Source organism: Engraulis encrasicolus, chromosome 5 (assembly GCF_034702125.1).
Source record: "Engraulis encrasicolus isolate BLACKSEA-1 chromosome 5, IST_EnEncr_1.0, whole genome shotgun sequence".
NCBI lineage: Eukaryota > Metazoa > Chordata > Actinopteri > Clupeiformes > Engraulidae > Engraulis > Engraulis encrasicolus.
This window is the reverse complement of record NC_085861.1, coordinates 45081973-45102274: the sequence shown is the minus strand read 5'-3', so window position 1 is coordinate 45102274 and position 20302 is coordinate 45081973. Positions and strand designations below refer to the sequence as shown.

Genomic DNA, 20302 nt, shown 5'->3' with positions numbered 1-20302 from the left:
TTGGTATGTGAGAAACCCAGGCACGTGCCTGACATGCTCACCGTGCACATTACCCTACTGACACAGTGAGAGTGAGTGATCATGTAGGCGTAGGCTAGACTTGCTTAATAGCATAGCATGACATTGCTTTATACGGTTTGTCTCTCAGAGTGATTTAAAGGGCTATTTGTTGTTTTTGGTCCATGTTCTCGGTTTGCTGTTCTTTTCATGGTATTCTCAACAGACCTTTATACAGACTTACTACAGAAACATGCAATTGCCTTTTCTACTCCTTGACTCTTTATTTATACACACACACACACACACACACACACACACACACACACACACACACACACACACACACACACACACACACACACACACACACACACACCATCTTCTTGGCAGTAAAAGGGGTCCGTTTCAGAGTGTCTGCACCTCCCCTCTGACAGATTGATACTGGCACAGCAGTAGATATTCTCTTAGGTCCCCTCACAGTCGCTCATAAACGCTCATCTCTCGCTCGCTCTCTCTCTCTCTCTCTCTCTCTCTCTCTCTCTCTCTCTCTCTCTCTCTCTCTCTCTCTCTCTCCCTCTCTCTCTCTCTCTAACACACACACACACACACACACACACACACACACACACACACACACACACACACACACACACACACACAGAGAGAGAGAGAGGAGAGAGAGAGAGAGAGAGAGAGAGAGAGAGAGAGAGAGAGAGAGAGAGAGAGAGAGAGAGAGAGAGAGAGAAAGAACTGGAAAGGCCCTTAAAGTGATACTGTCCCATTTTGGAAATGGGCTCACCTCCCCTTTTGTTAAATAATTTATGCAGAAAGAGACAAAAAATGTTTGCAATGGTCTTGGTAATTTTCCATTCTGTTTGGAGGACTGTCTCTCTCTCTCTCTCTCTCTCTCTCTCTCTCTCTCTCTCTCTCTCTCTCTCTCTCTCTCTCTCTCTCTCTCTCTCTCTCTCTCTCGTGCCTTTCTTGCACTTCAACAACAGCATTTCCTGCTCAATGTGCGCACATGGGGTTTTGTTATGTAGCGTCTTCACACACAGATTTAGGAAGACCTTCCCTTCCAAAGAATTCTGTGCGGTGTGCCGGACAACCTGTGACTAGTAAGTGAAATGCTCAGGCGGATCATCAGATCATTACAGAACGTGCAAAAATAATCCTCAGCCCAGGCGTTGGCAGGCATTTGGGTGTGGGATTTGGATGTGGGGATCTCTCTCTCTCTCTCTCTCGCTCTCTACACACAGACACACACGCACAGTTGCTGTTTTGAGACTTAGCCTATTTTTTCTTCAAACATGCCTCTCATGCTGTGACACTACCTCTGACAGTGGGAAATGCAAAAAAATCCTTTTGTGACATAATATCTTTTTTCTTTACAAGCCAAGAGACAGCACAAATGTGATGAGACACTGTGAACAGCTGGCAGGATACATTATGTTTGTTGTTTTTTTATAATTCAAATCTGTGAAAATAATATTTGTTCGGTCGATTTGGCAACATTGTAGTGGTTGGAAAAACTTCAGAAAGCCTTGAAATGTTATCTTGTATATGAAAAATGGGGAGCTGTCATTGTGGTCTGTGAGCGCGCTCGCACACAAACACACACACACACACACACACACACACACACACACACACACACACACACACACACACACACACACACACACACACAGACACACACACACACACACACACACACACACACACACACACACACACACACACACACACACACACACACACACACACACACACAGCTACTGGAAAGGCAGGCCTACAGAAAAGAGGGGAATGTGTGTGCGAGAGAGAGGCGGGGGGGCACACAGGACTGGAAAGGCAGGTGCAGAAAGAGAGACAAAAATGTATGTATTGGTCTTGGTAATTTTCCATTCTGTTTGGAGGAGTCTCTCTCTCTCTCTCTCTCTCTCTCTCTCTCTCTCTCTCTCTCTCTCTCTCTCTCTCTCTCTCTCTCTTCTCTCGCACACACTCCAACTGCATTGCGCACACTGGGTTCGTTATAGGACGTCTTTACACACAGATTTCCCACACTGACCGGAAAAAAGAAATTGGGGCTGTAGTAGCTATCTGCAAAGAAATATGGCCAGCCAACTCCCTATACCTCAACTCGCTTGAGAAATGCTAGTGTATTGTGAACAGTCAGGTCTTCCACACCCCACACTCTACCACCATAAAGCAGCTCAATGCGAGGGCTTTGTGCCAGAGGGGCAACACTGAACCTTCCCTTTCAAAGAATTCTGTGCAGTGTGCCTGACAGCCTGGGACCAGTAAGTAAGGCTCATTCATTAATACAAGGGTCTGCAATTTTCCACTGTTTCAGAAGCCACAAGGCTCATCTTTCTCCTCCCCCCTCATACCCAGCACCCCTCCCCAGCCCCATTCCTTCCTCCCACTGTTATGTTACAGGGCCGGTCACCATGGCAGCACAGTGCACACAGCCAGAGATTTTTTTTAGGAAGGATCTAAACTGTCTCTGACACAGCACAGTGTAGCATGCTGTCATCTACAAGCAGCACATAAAATAACCACACACACACACACACACACACACACACACACAAACATAACATACACACACACACGACACACACGCCTGCAACAGTAGCTATGAAAGAGGGTTGAGGCACTACTAAATCACAATTTGACAAAGCAAAAACTGCAATGTCATCCCATTCCCCGGACAGCTTGTGCACAGTATCAGGGAAGTCCCAGTACAGATTCCTCAGCTCAGGCGTTGGGGGTGGGGGATTAGGTGGTAGCTCTCTCTCTCTCTCTCTCTCTCTCTCTCTCTCTCTCTCTCTCTCTCTCTCTCTCTCTCTCTCTCTCTCTCTCTCTCGCACACACACACATTGCCTGATTATCATAGACTTGCAATCGAGATTCTAGAAGCAGCGCCGCCGAAGGTGTTGCGTCACTAGGAGGGCGCAGCCTGGCTAACACACACACACACACACACACACACACACACACACACACACACACACACACACACACACACACACACACACACACACACACACACACACACACACACACACACACACAGCTCGTTCAACACCATTCAAGAAAAGAAATAAAGTCTTGTGCTGTTGTTTTCAATGAGACCCTGCTCTCTGAAAGCTCATACAAGAGTGAAATATAGATTCTATTTCCAAGCTTAAGTGCGGGCTTGTTTGGGCTCCTGTGCGCGGGCCTGTCTGCAATTCTTTGGTGTGGAAGGAGTACCGTTTTCATGTTTTCTTATCTTTTGCACACACAGACAGTCCTTATGTGAAAGAGCTCTTCCAGGCCAGGTTGATAGACTATAAATTGAGGAAATACAATTGACTACATATTGACTTGCATGGATTTGTGTTGTATCTAGTGGTACCACTGCTCCCTGTTGTATTGTTCTATGTAAACAGAATCAGGGCTGTTTACACACACGTGCATACTGTAGGCCTACTGTAGCTTATCCACATTACACTGATCTGTTGTTCACAAAGATCCCTGGCTCATGAATTCCACTGTCTGCTCGCACTCTGTTTTTCTAACGAATCTCATTTAGCCTTTCTGGGAGGATTGTCTACACTATTGTCTTGATATGACTTGATGTTTGCACACGTGGAGAGTGGGTAGTTGTTATTGCTGAGATAACAGGCAATAGTATGTTAAGTAAATGCTGGTTTGAAGAAATTACACTATACTAGCATGCGTTCAAGTAGTTTTACAGCATGCAAGTAGTATGAAAACTAAGTATGGATAAACCATTGCAATATACTTCCTGTATTGCATCAGCTGTTTGTCAACGATATGATGAGTGGGCTTATCATTATCAGTAAATAGGCCACTCTTTTTCCTACCCACTATCAATGCCTAAAACATTTCTACACAAACATTATTTTCTTTTTTTAACATTAATAATTATGGAGGCTGTTGCATCATAGCCTACCCTACCTGTCCTCTTGCCACACAGCATATAAGCAAAAATCCTTCTCATGCCTTCATGTATGAGGTCCTCTTTACAAATAGTTTGCTGTACCTACTCTGGGACGGCTTCTGCTGCAGACAACACTGCTGTGCAAGAGCTAGAATCCCCTACGTCACTTTTCACACACAGGAACTCAATGAAGCATCAACCCATATCACACCACTCCAGTAACCTTTTACACATCTGTGCACATGAACACCCTGGAAAGGTGCTATTGCTGAGGTAACCGTGGCAGTATGCTACAGTATGTGGAGTTACTGTAGGTTGAGGAAATGACAACAGTAGCCTAAAGCATTTAGCAGTCTGAATATTCTGATGTATTAATTGAAAAAAGAGCGGTGAAACATATTGCCTCACACTATTCTTATATTATTCCTTTCCGTGTTTTATGATAATCTGATAATCTAGTTTCTGGATGAGTTTTTGCAACAAACGAAGTGAGAGTTCAGATTCCAGGTATGAGACATCACATCAGAATTCATTCATAGCCTCTTACTGCAGAAGGGGTTGCCGGCGGGCCTATTCACTACTTTCTGAATATACTCATAACAATAACATAACATAATCAATAACAATATTGCTATGACACTTCCGAGAGCCTTAAGTAACAGATTAAGACATCTCTAGGTCGTCCTCAGACGAGCCTTCCATCGTTGCTTCCGATCATCCCGATTCGCCATACATCTTTTTAATTCACTGAATTCACTTTTCATTCACTGAATGCGTTCTTCTTAAAGGGCAACTCCTGCCAATTTCAATGTGCTGTTGTATTGCTCACGCTACCCTTGACTTGTCAGTACCCGGTGACGCCGTATTTTTGGGCTCAGCCCTTTCCGAGATATGAGCTGTTCTAATGGGGGCAACTTTTGTTTACATTTCAAAGAAACATTTTTATTTATTCCCAAAAACATCCAAAAGGTTATGCAACATCAGCAGACAGCTAGCAAACAGCGATACCTTTTGGGAAAATATTTGGGGTAGGCCTATGCTCATTTTTTAAAAATGTAAACAAATGTTGCCCCCATTAGAATAGCTCATATCTCGGAAAGGGCTGGGCTAAAAACTGTGGCGTCACCAGGTACTGACAAGTCAAGGGTAGCGTGAGCAATACAACAGCACATTGAAATTGGCAGGAGTTGCCCTTTAAGTATGTCCACATAAGTTAGCGTGGGATGTCCTCTAGTGTGTGCCCCCTGAATAACTCCAGCCAGGATGGCAAACTCCTCATTGTTACCGTCTGGGGTCACCACCCTGGCCCTTGTTCCTGTGTACATGGACTCTATTGCTCGGAGTAGGTTGGGGGGAATACTGTATGCCTTCAGGATCTTTACCATCATGCCCTGCTGGATAGAGTCAAATGCTTTATTGAAGTCTATGAAGCATAGTACTGCTGTCAGGTTGTTTTTCCTCACCTCCTCAATCATTCTCATTATCGCCAAGATCTGGGATGTAGTGGTGCGTCCCTCTCTAAAACCGTTCTGGTTAGTCCTCAGAAGAGGGTCAATTGCCTGCCGGACCCTGTTTAGGATCATGCGATTGTAGACTTTGACAGTGATGCATGTCAGACTGATGCCTCGGTAGTTGTCCGGCTTCAAGAGGTCTCTAGATTTATGCACTGGCACAATGTTTGATAGAGACCACATATCAGGGAGCCGATTGTGAAGCAGGGCAAGGTTGCAGAACTCTAAAATGATGTCATCCAGGTCACAGTTCTTCAGCACCCTCTGGGGGTATACCATCCGGACCAGCACTCTTTCCTACTCTCACGGTGGTTTTTGCCCTGTTGAGTTCTTGGGGGGTAAAGGGGCCATCATTGATGTTCAGGTTTGGGAGGACTGATGGTACTTCTTCATCAGCTGCTTCTACTGGTTCTCCCAGCAGCCTTTGGAAGTGGGTGGGTGGTCCAGGTTGTCACCCTCTCCTCTGGGCTGTGTCCCTCCACCTGTCCCTCCTTGGTCCTCTTCCGCCCCGTCATCTCATTGATGACCTTCCAGGCCTCCCCTACTGATGTTTACCTTGCGCTTCCTGCACCCTCCGCACTCTCTCCATCAGTTCCTCCCCCTTGATTGTGTCATACGTTCTGAAGAGAAACTGTTTGGCTTCATTCAGCTCGCCACGACTCTCCGCAGTTGGTTCCTGCTCAAAATTGAGGCGGGCTTCCTCCACCTTCCCTCGCGCTACTAGGACCTCTGGGTGTTTGGATTGAATGGAGGCTTGAACTTTCTCCATCATGGGTACACACAGCCTGATTGCCTCCTCATTCGCAGATATGAATATTCTGTAATCGCCATTGGCATCTGCCTCCAAGTCACTAGAGAAGGCTTTTCAGTTGTACCGGATCTTGGGCATAGTACAAGGCATAGCCATTACAATTTTGGTGACAGCAAGGTTATAACATAGTCTCTGTGCAAAGGGGTTAAGAAAAAAGCTCTTTGTGAAACACTGATTGGCAATATGTTTCTGCATAGAACTAAGATATCTTAAAATCTGATTTGGAAACAGCACACAGTGTCACATGGAGAGTGTTTAATAACAATAGACACTTCTTGTTGCTGTTTGTCAGATGTAAGATGATACCACAGACCAAATTATTGGCCACATTCCAAAGCCGTAATGCAGTTAGACATTGAGCACCTTAGTCATGCTGACACAATATTAATGAATGAACAAAGTGTTGAGCAATGAGGGAGCTGGTCCTCATATACACCCTCAGGAGTGTTGTAGCGGGTTGCAGGGTGTCCTCTCAGTAGATTGTTTCTGATTTAATTCAGGCTGTGTGTGTGTGTGTGTGTGTGTGTGTGTGTGTGTGTGTGTGTGTGTGTGTGTGTGTGTGTGTGTGTGTGTGTGTGTGTGTGTGTGTGTGTGTGTATTTCTCTGTTGTCATAACTACGGCTCCTTGGCAGTCAGCCAAGAACCCATGGCTTCCGCTTGCATGCCGCTCAACTGAGCACTCGAAGTCACTTATAATCAGAGCGACAACTTGAGAAGATAAAGTACACTTACAAACGATATTTTACTGCCAAAGAAATGATCTTTAACACCAGTGCAGACAAGCATGGAACTGACTCTGCTATATTTTCATACAACAACCAGTTTTTTGTTACACTACAAGAATTATAAGATACAGTAGTTAGTCTAAGTTTATCATTTACTGTATGTGCCATTCATCACCCCAGAAAACACGACAACACACATGACAACATAATTCTGCACAAAATCTACCAGCATGTTTTTAAAATAGCCCATACTGTTTTGGTAAGGTAGACTATGTGGACTATGTAGAGGTGTAGACCATGTGGACTATGTAGAGGTGCAGACTATGTATGTTTTGGTATGGTTGGTTGTTGTTGTTGTGCCTGCCTGGGATTGTGTGGTATAACATGGAAGAAACAATCCTCATTGTGTTTGTGGTGGTGTATCATGTACAGGACTAATGAATAATAACTCCTGTAGCGGCTTCCTCTGATGAGTCATGCGACACTGCGTGGTCCCCCTCCCAGTGACTGCTATTTGATCACCTCATGTACTTAAACAGTGATAACCCTTAAGAATTGGTATGTGAGAAACCCCGCCACGTGCCGGAAATGTTCACTGTACATACACTGACACACTGAGAGTAAAGAGGCTCCCAAGTATGCCTGTAGGCTAGACTTGCATAATGGCATAGCGTGACATTGTTTAACACGGTTTGTTGCTGATGCCGGTGCTTTAAAGGAACCTGATTTTCATCATCTGGCTGCCTTCAGCACTACACGCGAGGGCGTTCCATTCCCTGCCGTACCGTAAGCGGAACGACATACCAGAGGGCAAGAGTCAGGTAAGCTTTAAAGGGCTATAGTGCTTTTGTTGTGTTTGGTTCACGTTTCCCCGTTTATGTACTGACTACAGAAACATGGAAAGTGTCTGCTCCCTTACTCTTTTTTGGTGTGATTGCGTGTGGGTGGGGTGAGGAGAGGGGAGCTCCAGTTAAACATCAAACCCATTAGTCATGCTGGTAAGAGTAGAAAAGGTGTTTAGTTCAGGTGTTCAGCCTGTCAAAGCCTTATATACACCCTTATCCACATGCACATATGCACACTCTCTAAAATCTGATTTGTAAAGAACAGATTGGTGAGATGAGAGCGTTGTCTAATCTCTTGTTAGATCAGCCACATGTTTTGTTCCCTGCCATGTAGCCTGAAGGACAATGCAGACTCCTTGGAGGATGAATATAGGTGTTTATGGAAATATTACCCTTCATATTCCGAGTTAAGGGTGAGATGCAATTGAGGAGAGGAGCAAACATTAGACACTTAGAGGGAAGGAGAGAGAGAGAGCGCTATCACTTGAAAGAGGGATAGTCAGAGCGAAAGAGAAGTCACTTAAAACGCTCTTGACTTCGACACCTCTCTCAGCCCAAATCCTCTCCCCGTGCAGATGTATTCAATTGATAACCATCTCTCACTCTCTACTCCCTTGGCCACTGTGTTTGCACATGTGTATGTGTATGTGTATGAGTGAGTGAGTGAGTGAGTGAGTGAGTGTGTGTGTGTGTGTGTGTGTGTGTGTGTGTGTGTGTGTGTGTGTGTGTGTGTGTGTGTGTGTGTGTGTGTGTGTGTGTGTGTGTGTGTGTGTGTGTGTGTGTGTGTGTGTGTGTGTGAGCGAGAAAGAGAGTAAACTTGAACTTGCTTTGTTATTCTATTGCGAAAGCAGTGGTGACCTCATGTTATATGTCATACAACACCATTTATCTGATCAATGCATTTCCGACTATCAGACTCAGGGTCACAGCATGACGCGTGGTTGAAGAGAAAATACACTGTTTACACACACATACACATGTACTGTAGGGCCGCCTACTGTATCCTCTCCACACGACACATGCAATCATACCACTAATGTTGGCCTACTATTAGCCTTTTCCTTTCGACTACACGTTGTTCACTTGAGGTGCAAGTCAGTTGCTTAAATTGCAGTAATTGCTGCATTGGCATGTAGTGAGAGTGTGCATGGTCTAAAAACCAACTCGGCAGCCTGTGTGTAATCTTCATACCTTAACACGATCATTTAAAGAATGTGTGCTCCGGATCCACTGCTTTAGATCCTGCAGGATCCGGAACCGGATACCGGATCCTACGAAAGGGTTGAAATACATAGCCTACTCGCACACGTGGGCCCTTTTTATTACAAACCCCAATTCCATACAAGTTGGGACGCAAGGGTAATTGTGAATAATTACAAAATACTGCAATTTTCAGAAATCTGGTTCTGACATTAGTTGGAGAACGGTACAAAGAAAACATATCAGCCATCAAAACTGACCAAAATTATTGTTTTGGGGGGATATTCATGAATATGTAAATCCAACGTGTCTCAAAAGAGTTGGGATGGGGACAATAAAAGGCAGCAAATGTCGAGGAAGACTAAAAACAAACCAAAAGACAACACTTAACAGCATTAACCAATGAGATGATTTTATATAAAACAGTGTTGATTCCTATCTTGGACATGATTTCAACAGCTTAAATGGTAGGTGTATTCCTTGTCATGTTTTGCAATTTTTCCTTTCTGTAGTGCTTACAGTGTGACAGGTCTTGACCAAAAGCCTGCCATTTTACGCCCTACTGGTCCTCCTGGTCCTCCTGGTTAAACTGTGAAAACATACTGTAGAGAATACAATTTGTCCTTACTATGTGGCAGTAATCGAAGATCTCCCTTCAAAAAATATTGCACGAGTGGCTTTTCATGCTGTTTAAAACCCATTTATTTCATGCAGTACTGTATTCAATTCCACAGGTGAGTTAGAACAGCTTAACCAATGTACTACTGCACCCCCATGCTATCATGGAGGATGACTTTTGAAGTTGGCACTAACACAAGTTGCATGGTCAATTTTCACTGTAGCACAAAAGAATTGACTGTAAGCAAAGGACAGTTTCTCATGTCTTCTGGGTCTATTTCAAGTGAGCCTCTATCCCCTCTATCATTTGCACACATGAAGCGTCCTTAATATGGTCAAGTTTTCACTAGCTGTAATTCTCGGAGTGCTAGAGTGAGACTACAGCCAATATATTTTTCATGATGTCATGAACCTATACAATGATTTTAATGACAAAAATATGTCTTATATACACTCAATCACGGTAAATCAAGGGAATTCAAAACTTTATGTAATAACTATGGTAATTGTTCCCTCTGCATCTTTAATTCTGAGTGACTCAGCCTCTCTGATTTACCTGGACATTCAAATTGTTCATCAGTACAATTAATTTTGAAATGTTCTTCCTTGTTTTATCTTATTTGGATGTTTATAACATTTCACTGATCCCCGCCCCAACTTATTTGAGACGTGTTGCAGTTATCAAATTAGAAATGAGTACATATGTCCCCTAAAACAATATTTTTTCTCGGTTTTAACACTTGATATGTTGTCTTTTCACTATTCTCCATCTAAGGAATGTATTGAATGTTTTGAAAATGATAGCATTTTGATTTTATTCTCAGTTTACCAAACGTCCCAACTTCACCGGAGTTGGGGTTTGTACGTTGGCTTAAACTATTTTTTTTAGACTCATTGGCTTACTGCCACACTGCCTGCAACGGTCGCTTCCAAAGGGCTTTCACTCCATGCCGCGATTGGGGTTGTGAAAGACTGACTGAAAAGCCTAGGCTACGTAAAAACTAGAGATGCACCAGATCCTGATTTTTAGGTAGCTGTCGGATACCAGATCCACTGCTTAAGATCCTGCCGGACCCGGATCCTGTGAAAAACCCTATTATCCTGCCGGATCCGGAACCGGATCTTAGATCAGGTGCATCTCTACTTAAAATGGAATGTATTATCATTATAATAATTATTATTATTATTACTTAATGTATCAACAACACAATGCAAATCCACAGTCCATAGCAAAGGGGCGTTGCAATGTTCCGTCTATCCCCCTGCTTTGAAAGACACACTGAGAAACACAAATAATTCTTTTTTAAATAAAAAACTTTGTTGTATTTTCACAAACAAATATTATTTATATTTTTACAAAATTATTTCACAGCCCTCTTGCAACACCCTTTCACTTTCACCCCCCCTCCACCCACCAAAAAAAAACATTCCAAGTACATTCCAACATAGAAAGAGAAGAAAGAACAAAACAACACATGATCATGAAAATAAATAACATAAATAAAAACATAGACATCAGATAAAAAAACAATTGAAAATAAGTAAAAGTAAATACATACATGGAATTGTACTGTAACAATATGTGAAGTGGGAAAGCTGATGAATAGAAGAGGACTCAGGAGAGAAAGGAAAGAAATGTGGAAGGCACTTATCACATGTATCTCATCATCAGTATACATCAATCCATGTGGCTATCCCCTGATGTGCCTGGGAAATAAAGAGGCTCAGACGGCACCTTCTTCTCGGTTTGTAACAGTACAGTAATACAATATGCTCTGTGACACTGTGCAAAATGACACTATCGAGTCAGTCCAACCAATATGCCTTAAATCAGTGCAATACAGAGGCACCCATGGACACAGGATATTCTCGTGCTCTGATAAGTGAAGTTGCAACTTGGCCAGATCAACGCTCAGATAGTTCAAGTCATGATTAACAACCACTTCTTGTGTTTCTCCATTATTTATGGTGACTTCTCAGGTTCCTCCGTGGTCATCGTGGCCCGTGATGGGAGTGGGATCCTGGGGGCCTGGAAGCTGTTGACTGGAGCTTGATGACGACGTCTCGGAGCTGGATTCCCTCAGAGGACACTCCACATCCTCCTTCTTCTTCTCCATGGAATTACTAAATTAGTCAATTAGAAAGTGTTACTACACACTACACATGGAATTTGCGTCTCACACACATGCTTAGGCTAAAAATAATGCTGGAAAGGGATGCTTACCGCCGATGCACGGCAATCCAAATGAGCACAATGACGACAACACCAGTAGCACTGACAACTAGGCCTACTCGATAATGGGGGCTGCTGTCTGGGGTCCTGGGTACTAAAAGAAGACACATATTAAAACATAAGTCATAAATCAACACCTAATTAGGCACACAGATAAGAGTCCTTATTGTGACATTTGTTTATGTCCTGAAGTGAGCTGGGCTCATGTTTGATTTTTGTGTGCAAATAAAGGTTTGTCCAGAAAAGTAAAAGTGTTCCTTTCCAACTCATTTAAACTACTGTACAGCCAAATGGAAGGTAACAAGGCATACAGTTCAAAGTATAAAACAGTATAAAACTGCTCTGGCATTTGCTATGTAGCACCATTGTACTAATAATTACTGGCAGATCGATACATACAGTACACAAGTCATATTTCTCAGTTTATCTGCTTTTGGTGATGGTGAGTGAGTCAGCAGTGTAACACTTACAGCTGTGCTCAGCAGTGGGAGGCTCTACCATGGGGCTGTGATTCTTCGCGGAGTTGATGCAGGCATCCCCTATGAGCAAACAAAAAAAAACATCACTCAGACACCATCCAGATCCAGCGTATCAGACAAAGTGATCTGCCTAATACACGTTTGCATATAGTGTATAAAATGCATAAGGGCCTCCGCACACCGGTTCCGGCAACGTGGGTAGCACTGCTCTGCCACAGTTCGATTCCACTGTTTTCAATACGACCCCGCACACTGGCGCCAATGTCTCTGGATGTCGGATAATGATTAGGGGAGAGCTCTATTTTTGATGGAGCCGCTCGTTGCTCTGCTGTGATGAAAATGACCAATCATTGCTATAGCACGTCTGTGTAAATATGCGGGGGTAATCGAAATTAGAACTGATAGTGCTCTGCAGTGCTGTTGGGAAAGGCGTGTGGAGGCCCTAAATCAAGTCAGAATTAGGATTGATAAAGCACAGACAGGGACATTTAGTTTTCTTTTCTTAAGGCATGAGAAATATAAAGAAAACATACTTACAGGTGCAATGTATTGGTATTGTGGTGGTTGTGCCAGACTGCAAAACAAATACATTGAAACTTTGAGATATCAGAATGTTTTGAGTTACATCCTGTATTTCTTATGCAAGTCGCTGAACAAGTAGAATATCCAATGGCTCTCTGACATTGGGTTGTGTGCAGTGCAGTTCAAGTTCAACAGGTGGAGGTGTTAGACTCGTGTCGTGGTTTATGGTGAAGCTCTCAGTTGAGACCGCAGTCACTGGTGGAATAGGTTTCTCCTTGCTCCCATGTAGGCCTACTTCACCTGAAATGATCCCCTGAAATGGTAGCAAAGGTAAAGAGAGTTACATTTATTTAAATATGTGCCCTGTGAATGTAAATGTCCACAGTTTGCTTAATGTACATTTTGAATGATAACAGGCCATAGTGCCACCAGATATTGCTGGTCACCTGAGCTGAAAGCAAGACATTTTGGGCCCTCATCCCCATCATACAGAACTATCTTGGGCTCAAACATGAACTGTGTGTGAAAGACTAGGCCTACCTGAATTAGAATGTCACCTTCACAGTAGTCAGGGATTGAGTAGGCGAAGGTTGAATTGCCATCAGACTGAATATCACAGCTACAGGTACACTTGGAGTCGGACGGTGAATGTAGAGCTGCAGCAAGACAGGCTTGCCAAAGGAGGGGTACCACGACTAGGACTGGAAGAAAAAGAGCATGTGATTACAATACCAGTGTGTGCACATCCATATGTAGTACTAGGAAGGATCAAATCCTCTGATCAAATCCTGATTTAAAATAAAAAAAACCTTTGTGGTAAAAGAGGTACTGTGGTCAAAGCTGGTAGCCTGAATGTCACCGAACTACAGTAAGTATTGTTTTCTCTCGTAGATATTGTCATCAAAGCACTTATTCATAAAGTAGCCTAAATCAAACTGCCTTAGTTGGTCATCAGGGTTGATTGAAAACAATATAGTGTGATGACTCCTTTAGGGTTCAGGCATGCAGTAGGCCTAAATTAGGTTACTGTGTCTTCGCGGTAGGGTGCACAACTGCACATAGAGGGAAGTAGGCTATCCCTATCCCAACCAAATGGCTAGATGATTTTGAACTGACCTCTGGCACATAGTGAATTTCACATTTCTCTCTAAAGAGAATAGATATTAAACTCAACCAACTGCACCTCAGTCTACATATAAACCCATAACTATCTTGTAATCAGCCCCTTGTGGAATAGTTGTTCGTGCAATAGGCCTGCATATTGCCCACAACCGCAGAATATAATGCCTTCCCAGTCGAGGAAAAAACTGCCACCCTGCCCGCTATTCCCTTAAGGGCGATTTTGAACAGGACTGTCCGCGCACGCCGACGCACACGCGCCGAAACAAAGCAGAAGGACCTCAGCCGTCTCGCTGCCGTTCCGACAGCAGAAAATGACATTGAACAGTGCGCAATTGCAACTGGACGCATGAGTTCCGCGAAACAGTTGGTAATTTGCGGTGGGATTGTTACCTGATAAATTACTGACATGGCGCATTCGCACGGGAGAGAACTCATTCTCCAGAGTTATTACAAAACGCCAAAGTTCAACATGGGGCCAGGGGCGGTTCCAGACATTTATTCTTGGGGTGGCAAAGGGGTGGCGAAGTGTATTTCAGGGGGGCATGCTCCTACACTAAGGGAAAATTATAAACACTATATAATCGACACACACACTTATGTGACACAGTGAATCCCTTAAAGTGAAACCCTGCAACCTGTCTGAAAAATTTCTGAAATGATGTCAAGCATTAAGGCTATTGGTCACAATCAGGGCTCTTAATTGGGGTGGCAAATCATATTTCTGGGGGGGCAAATGCCACCCCCTGCCACCCCTTAGAACCGCCCCTGCATGGGGCTACCACCCGTGCATATATATATATATATATATATATATATATATATATATATATATATATATATATACCACTCGCCTCCAAAAGAGTTGTCGCCTACCCATCTGTTTGGAATAACAGCTAATAACCTGACTTTCAATTAATCACTTGGCTTCAGAAGTCACTCATATGAAAGCTACAACCCTCTTGAATGAAAATGAATGTACAAAAATACATTTCATGCACCAAAGAAAGATTGACCCTTTAATGAACACAGACAGGGCAGATTTTCACAAGACAAAAGTTTTGTCGCCTATCGAACATAATGTGAAAAAGAGCAGATAAGTCACTTCAAATACGCAGATCGGGTGTCATACTTAATCACTGATTCACTCACACCTCTCTGGAAAATCAACTTTGGCCTTAGGTGTATGTTTAGGGTCATTGTAATCATGGAAAGCAACACAATGAAAATCAATGGAGTTCAATGAGAGATGGTGACATATTTGCTATTCGTAGAGCAATAAATTTTTAACTTCATGATGTAATCAATGATAAAAGCCCTCACACACCAGCAGCATGCATGCAGCTCCACATAAGAGCTGTATCCCCTCCCATCTTTGACTTTAGGCACTATGTATTTTTCCAAATTCTTCACCTTTAACACCAAAGAAGTCTCTGCCACTGTCCTGTCTCAAAAAAGCCAGCCAAGAGTATGTCAGGCCTAATTCTGACAAAAATGAAGGCTAATGGGACTCATACTCTGAAGTCAAGATCCCAAGATCAACCATTTTAGAACTGATAGCATCAAAACTATATGGTGTTGGAGATGAAGAATATGAAAAAAGAGAAATGGTGCATAAAGTGAACCATGGTACAGATACAGCTCTTATGAGGAGCTGCATGCATGCTGCAGGTGTTTGAGGGCTTTTATCATTGATTAAATCATGAAGTTAAACATGTATTGCTCTACGAATAGCGAATATGTCACCATCTCTCATTGAACTCCATTGATTTTCATTGTGTTGCTTTCCATGATTACAATGACCCTAAACATACACCTAAGGCCAAAGTTGATTTTCTGGAGAGGTGAGAGTGATTCAGTGATTAAGTATGACACCCAATCTGCGTATTTGAAGTGTTTTGAAGTGACTTATCTGCTCATTTTCACATTATGTTCGATAGGCGACAAAACTTTTGTCTTGTGAAAATCTGCCCTGTCTGTGTTCAATAAAGGGTCAATCTTTCGTTGGTGCATGAAATTTATTTTTGTACATACATTTTCATTCGGGAGGGTTGTAGCTTTCATATGAGTGACTGTTGAAGCCAAGTGATTAATTGAAAGTCAGGTTATTGGCTGTTATTCCAAACAGATGGATAGGCGACAACTCTTTTGGAGGCGAGTGGGTATATATATATATATGGGCTGTAGTACTCGAGACCGGACTCGGTCCCAGTCCGGACTCAAGTCCGTTTTTTATGGACTTGGACTTGTCTTGGACTCGCTATCAATTGGTCTCTGACTTGTCTTGGACTCGGACACTGGTCTTGCCAAATTAAGCTTTTGGACTCGACCGGGTCTGTCTTTAGAATGTATGATAGCCAATGCTCTAAGCAAAAAAGTGGAGCTAGAAATCCAACAACATAAAAATTGTCTTCACATCCATGGCATATAGGTTACCTTCAAACATTCTCATAATTGACAGTCATCCTTCTCATCGTTTAACACTGACCGACAAGTGACTCGGACTTGACTTGGACTCGAATGTTGTTGGACTCGGTCTTGTCTCGGTCTCGAAACTCTTTTGACTCTGACTCGTCTCGGACTTGACTATTCTGGTCTTGGACTTGTCTTGGACTCTACAAAGGTGGTCTTGACTACAGCCCATATATATAGATATAGATAAAAGGGAACAATACCTTGAAAAACGAAGTCGCTTCGGATAGCCATTGAGAGTGCTTTGATGCAGAGAATAGCCTACTGTCGTTGCGTTCCGTTGTGTGGTATGGTGTCGTTGCGGCGTTGTCTCTCCTCCGTGGACGGGTCCGCAGTTCACTGTGAACTAGCTTCAGACGGACACAGTAGTTTTGTAATAAGTCTATCGCCTCGCCCCCGCCCTCCTCGCTCTCCTCCTCCCATACTCATGGACGGCCATCCGGGTAGGCCTACTTTTCTCGTAAATGTGCGTTACGCCCCTTCACACACGAGACACACGCCTGCCACAGTAGCTATGAAAAAGGATTGAGGCATTAGATAGATTTGCCTAAGCAAAAACTGCAATTTCACCCCATTCCTGGCATAGCTCGTGCACAGTATCTACATATCCCATCACAGATTCCTCAGATTCCTCAGCTTCCTAAGGTGTTGGGGGATGGGGGTTGGGTGGCGATCTCTCTCTCTTTTTCTCTCACAGAGCGCACGCACGCGTGTACACACAGAGTGCGTTGCTATGCGACCTTGCCTCCTCCACAACACAGTGGGTGCATCCCAATATGTGACCTTGCCTCCTCCACTTGCTTCTCGTCATAATGACATCACTGACAACAGCATTATATTTCAATATCTTGCAAAAGCTCAATTGTAAAGTCTTTTTCTCATTTGCAATTGGGATGGTGAATGAAAAACAGTCCCTCAAAAGTTGTTGTGGCGAGGCTGACAGCTGGGAAACTTTATCGTTTTCTCCACGGAGGAGGGGCCAGGAGGCGGGACTAGGAGACAAGCACAAGTGGAGGAGGCAAGGACACATATTGGGATGCACTCAGTCTTGTGCTGTTGTTTTCAACGGGACCCTGCTCTCAGCAAGCTCATACAAGAGTGACATATAGATTCTATTTCCAAGCTTAAGGCTTAAGGCTTGTCTGGGTCCCGTGTGCGGGCCTGTCTGCAATTCGTTGGTGTGGAAGGAATGTTTTATCTTTTGCACACACACACACCTGTTTAGAGCCTTCTGCACTGCCCATTTATGGTGCAAATATAAGCGTAGCTATCAGAAGCTAAAAGTTGCATATAATGACACGATGAGACTGCTGATGAGGATACCTAGATCAGGGATGGGCAACTGGAGGCCCGGGGGCCACATGCGACCCGCCTCCTCATTCAGTGTGGCCCATATATAAACATAATTTAATTTTGTGCCAGCATTACAGGAAATGTGAGCATTTTGCTCTTTCTTTAAAACTAAACATTTTGTCTTGGTTGTTTATCAAGGACATCATGTTAAAATGGCATAGTTTAATAAACATTTGGGTATGAATATACAAAACATATTATTTATCATGTTGTAGCTTCTCGTACTTGAACTGTATGGTCATGTGGCCCTCTGATGGTGGCGATGAAAAATGTTGGCACTCTTTATAAAAAAAGTTGCCCATCCCTGACCTAGATGGTCCAGTGCCAGCTGTCTGTTTGTCCACTCCAATATCCCTGGTTGTGATGCAGTCCTGAGAAATATTCATGGGACGACTGGGGATTGCTCCCAAACTACCATAGTTTAAGTAAGGGTTAACGTTCGGCGAGAAGGTCGCTACCGTGGAATAGCAGCACGACAGAGAGAATCTTTAGACCCCGATGCGGAGCGGAGGGGTCTTGTTCTCTCTGAAGTGCTGCTATTCCACAAAGCGACCGACTCGCCGAAAGTTAACCCGCTTATTATATGGATATACTTAAATGATTCACACATGCAGGGACATTATTTAATGTTAAGATTGTTGCTGCGCAAAACAAAACAGTGCCGTTGTGGAACACCGCTAGGCAACAGCTAGGTAGGCTAGCCAGGACAACAGGTGTTGTCTATCGCAGCAGCTGATTAGAGTGACAAAAGACCGGACCCCCTGCGGAGTGATATGAAACATTCGCTTTAGCCACTGACTTGTATACAAGCCAGTGGCTTTAGCAGTGAACGTCTTGTTGCCATTGACAGCGGTAGCCAGGACAACGGGTGCTGTCTATCACAGCAGCTGATTAGAGTCTTGTTGAAAAGTCGCTTTAGCAGTGAAAAGTCTTGTTGCCATTGACAGCGGTCTGTTATAGACCAACCCGTCCGTTATCGAAAAATAACAGACGTCCGAACGTTGGGGAGCCCCGTTGAAATGAATGGAGCATTCGACAGATGACGTCACAACCATATAATAATATCTGGTAAACCCGGCCAAGAGTTCTATAAGGTTCCCTTCTGAGCTCAGGTGACATTGGAGAAAGTGTCTTTCCTGCCTTTCGCCACCGTTGCACGCTCGTAGGCTATTTCTTTCGGAGTTGAATGAAATATTGCATCATTCCAGAAAACATAGGCCTACTGTGTAGGGTAGCCTACAGAATAGCCTAATCTATACAGTTATATTTTATTGACCACCACCACTAGACCAACTGCAGCAACAAGGACGAGACGAATTATGATGGCGAATAGATAGCCTAGTCGCGGTACTGCGAAGAACGTGGTGGTTTGAACTCTGGGTTTAATGTAGGCTAACTGCGGTCTGATGTTAACGCCGACGGCCTATTTAAACAGTGGGTGCCTGAATACTACCAAACTTCTCCTAATGACCTGTATCTTAAATAGCATAGCCTACCGTCTGTAGGCCTACCACCATCAGACAAATCTAAAGGAGTAGGCGGCCCGTGTTGTAAGGGGAACGAAGAGCGATTTCCACGTGCTCTCTGTTTACATCCCCTCCCAGCTCTTCAGCTCACTAACTCCCCCCCCTGGATCGCCTCAAATGGCAGTCTCGCTGTTCAATTAATTAAGTGCACAAATGAAATTTCCCCTTTGTCCCACTCTGGATTTGAGTTTGACACACACACACACACACACACACACACACACACACACACACACACACACACACACACACACACACACACACACACACACACACGGATAGCGAGAGAGAGACTGCCTAGATCCCCTATCAAAACTGGGGTCCCAAAATTGACAACCCCACCATGGTAAATGCCTGCAAAGTAGGCTAATTCAAGAGGGCCCTATGTCTAGCCCATATTTCGTATGGGACCCCCAACTGCCACTGCTGTCTATCTATGGACATGTCCATATGGCCTTAAAACCTCCCTAAACATTTGTTTTCAAGAATATGCAACTCAACAAGTGCTTAGGGCTATTCACTGGTAGCTTATTTCATAACAAATTTTGTTGCGGAAAATGCCTCTCTCGTGTTTTCTGTAGCATTTTGTAAAAACATCTGTTTCGTTTCATTCACAAAATGCCAAATAAAACATGACAGAAGACTTATTTAACTTAAGCATACACTACTCCCCAATTAATCTGTCAAGTTGTCCCCTTACTCACCAGGGTGAGGAGTTAAGAGTCTGATTTGTGTGTGTGTGTGTGTGTGTGTGTGTGTGTGTGTGTGTGTGTGTGTGTGTGTGTGTGTGTGTGTGTGTGTGTGTGTGTGTGTGTGTGTGTGTGTGTGTGTGTGGGCCGCAGTGTGCTAGGTCTAGATCACAGATCACTAGATCACAGTGCTAGATCACATTGGAATCAAACAAGATTCACTTTAATGTGGACCTCTCTTTGTAAA

General features: G+C 43.7%; 1 protein-coding gene across 1 annotated transcript; it reads right to left on the bottom strand.

The window, feature by feature from the left end:
* Positions 1-11085: 11085 nt before the first annotated feature.
* Positions 11086-16461, bottom strand: LOC134449807 (uncharacterized). The gene is made up of 7 exons (XM_063199914.1): positions 16452-16461; positions 13437-13552; positions 13057-13209; positions 12912-12948; positions 12366-12434; positions 11887-11989; positions 11086-11786 (listed from the first exon to the last, which is right to left on the bottom strand). Exons 1-7 carry the CDS (start codon positions 16459-16461, stop codon positions 11639-11641), a joined length of 636 nt encoding a protein of 211 aa, XP_063055984.1. The 3' UTR covers positions 11086-11638.
* Between the last annotated feature and the right edge of the window lie 3841 nt (positions 16462-20302).

Bases quoted from the DNA above. Each gene is read 5' to 3' on its own strand.
- LOC134449807 (XM_063199914.1), bottom strand. The intron at 13,210-13,436 runs GTAGGCCTAGTC...CTACCATTTCAG, and splicing joins AAGGTGACATTCTAATTCAG to GGGATCATTTCAGGTGAAGT. The intron at 11,990-12,365 runs GTAAGTGTTACA...GTCTTCTTTTAG, and splicing joins TCCCACTGCTGAGCACAGCT to TACCCAGGACCCCAGACAGC.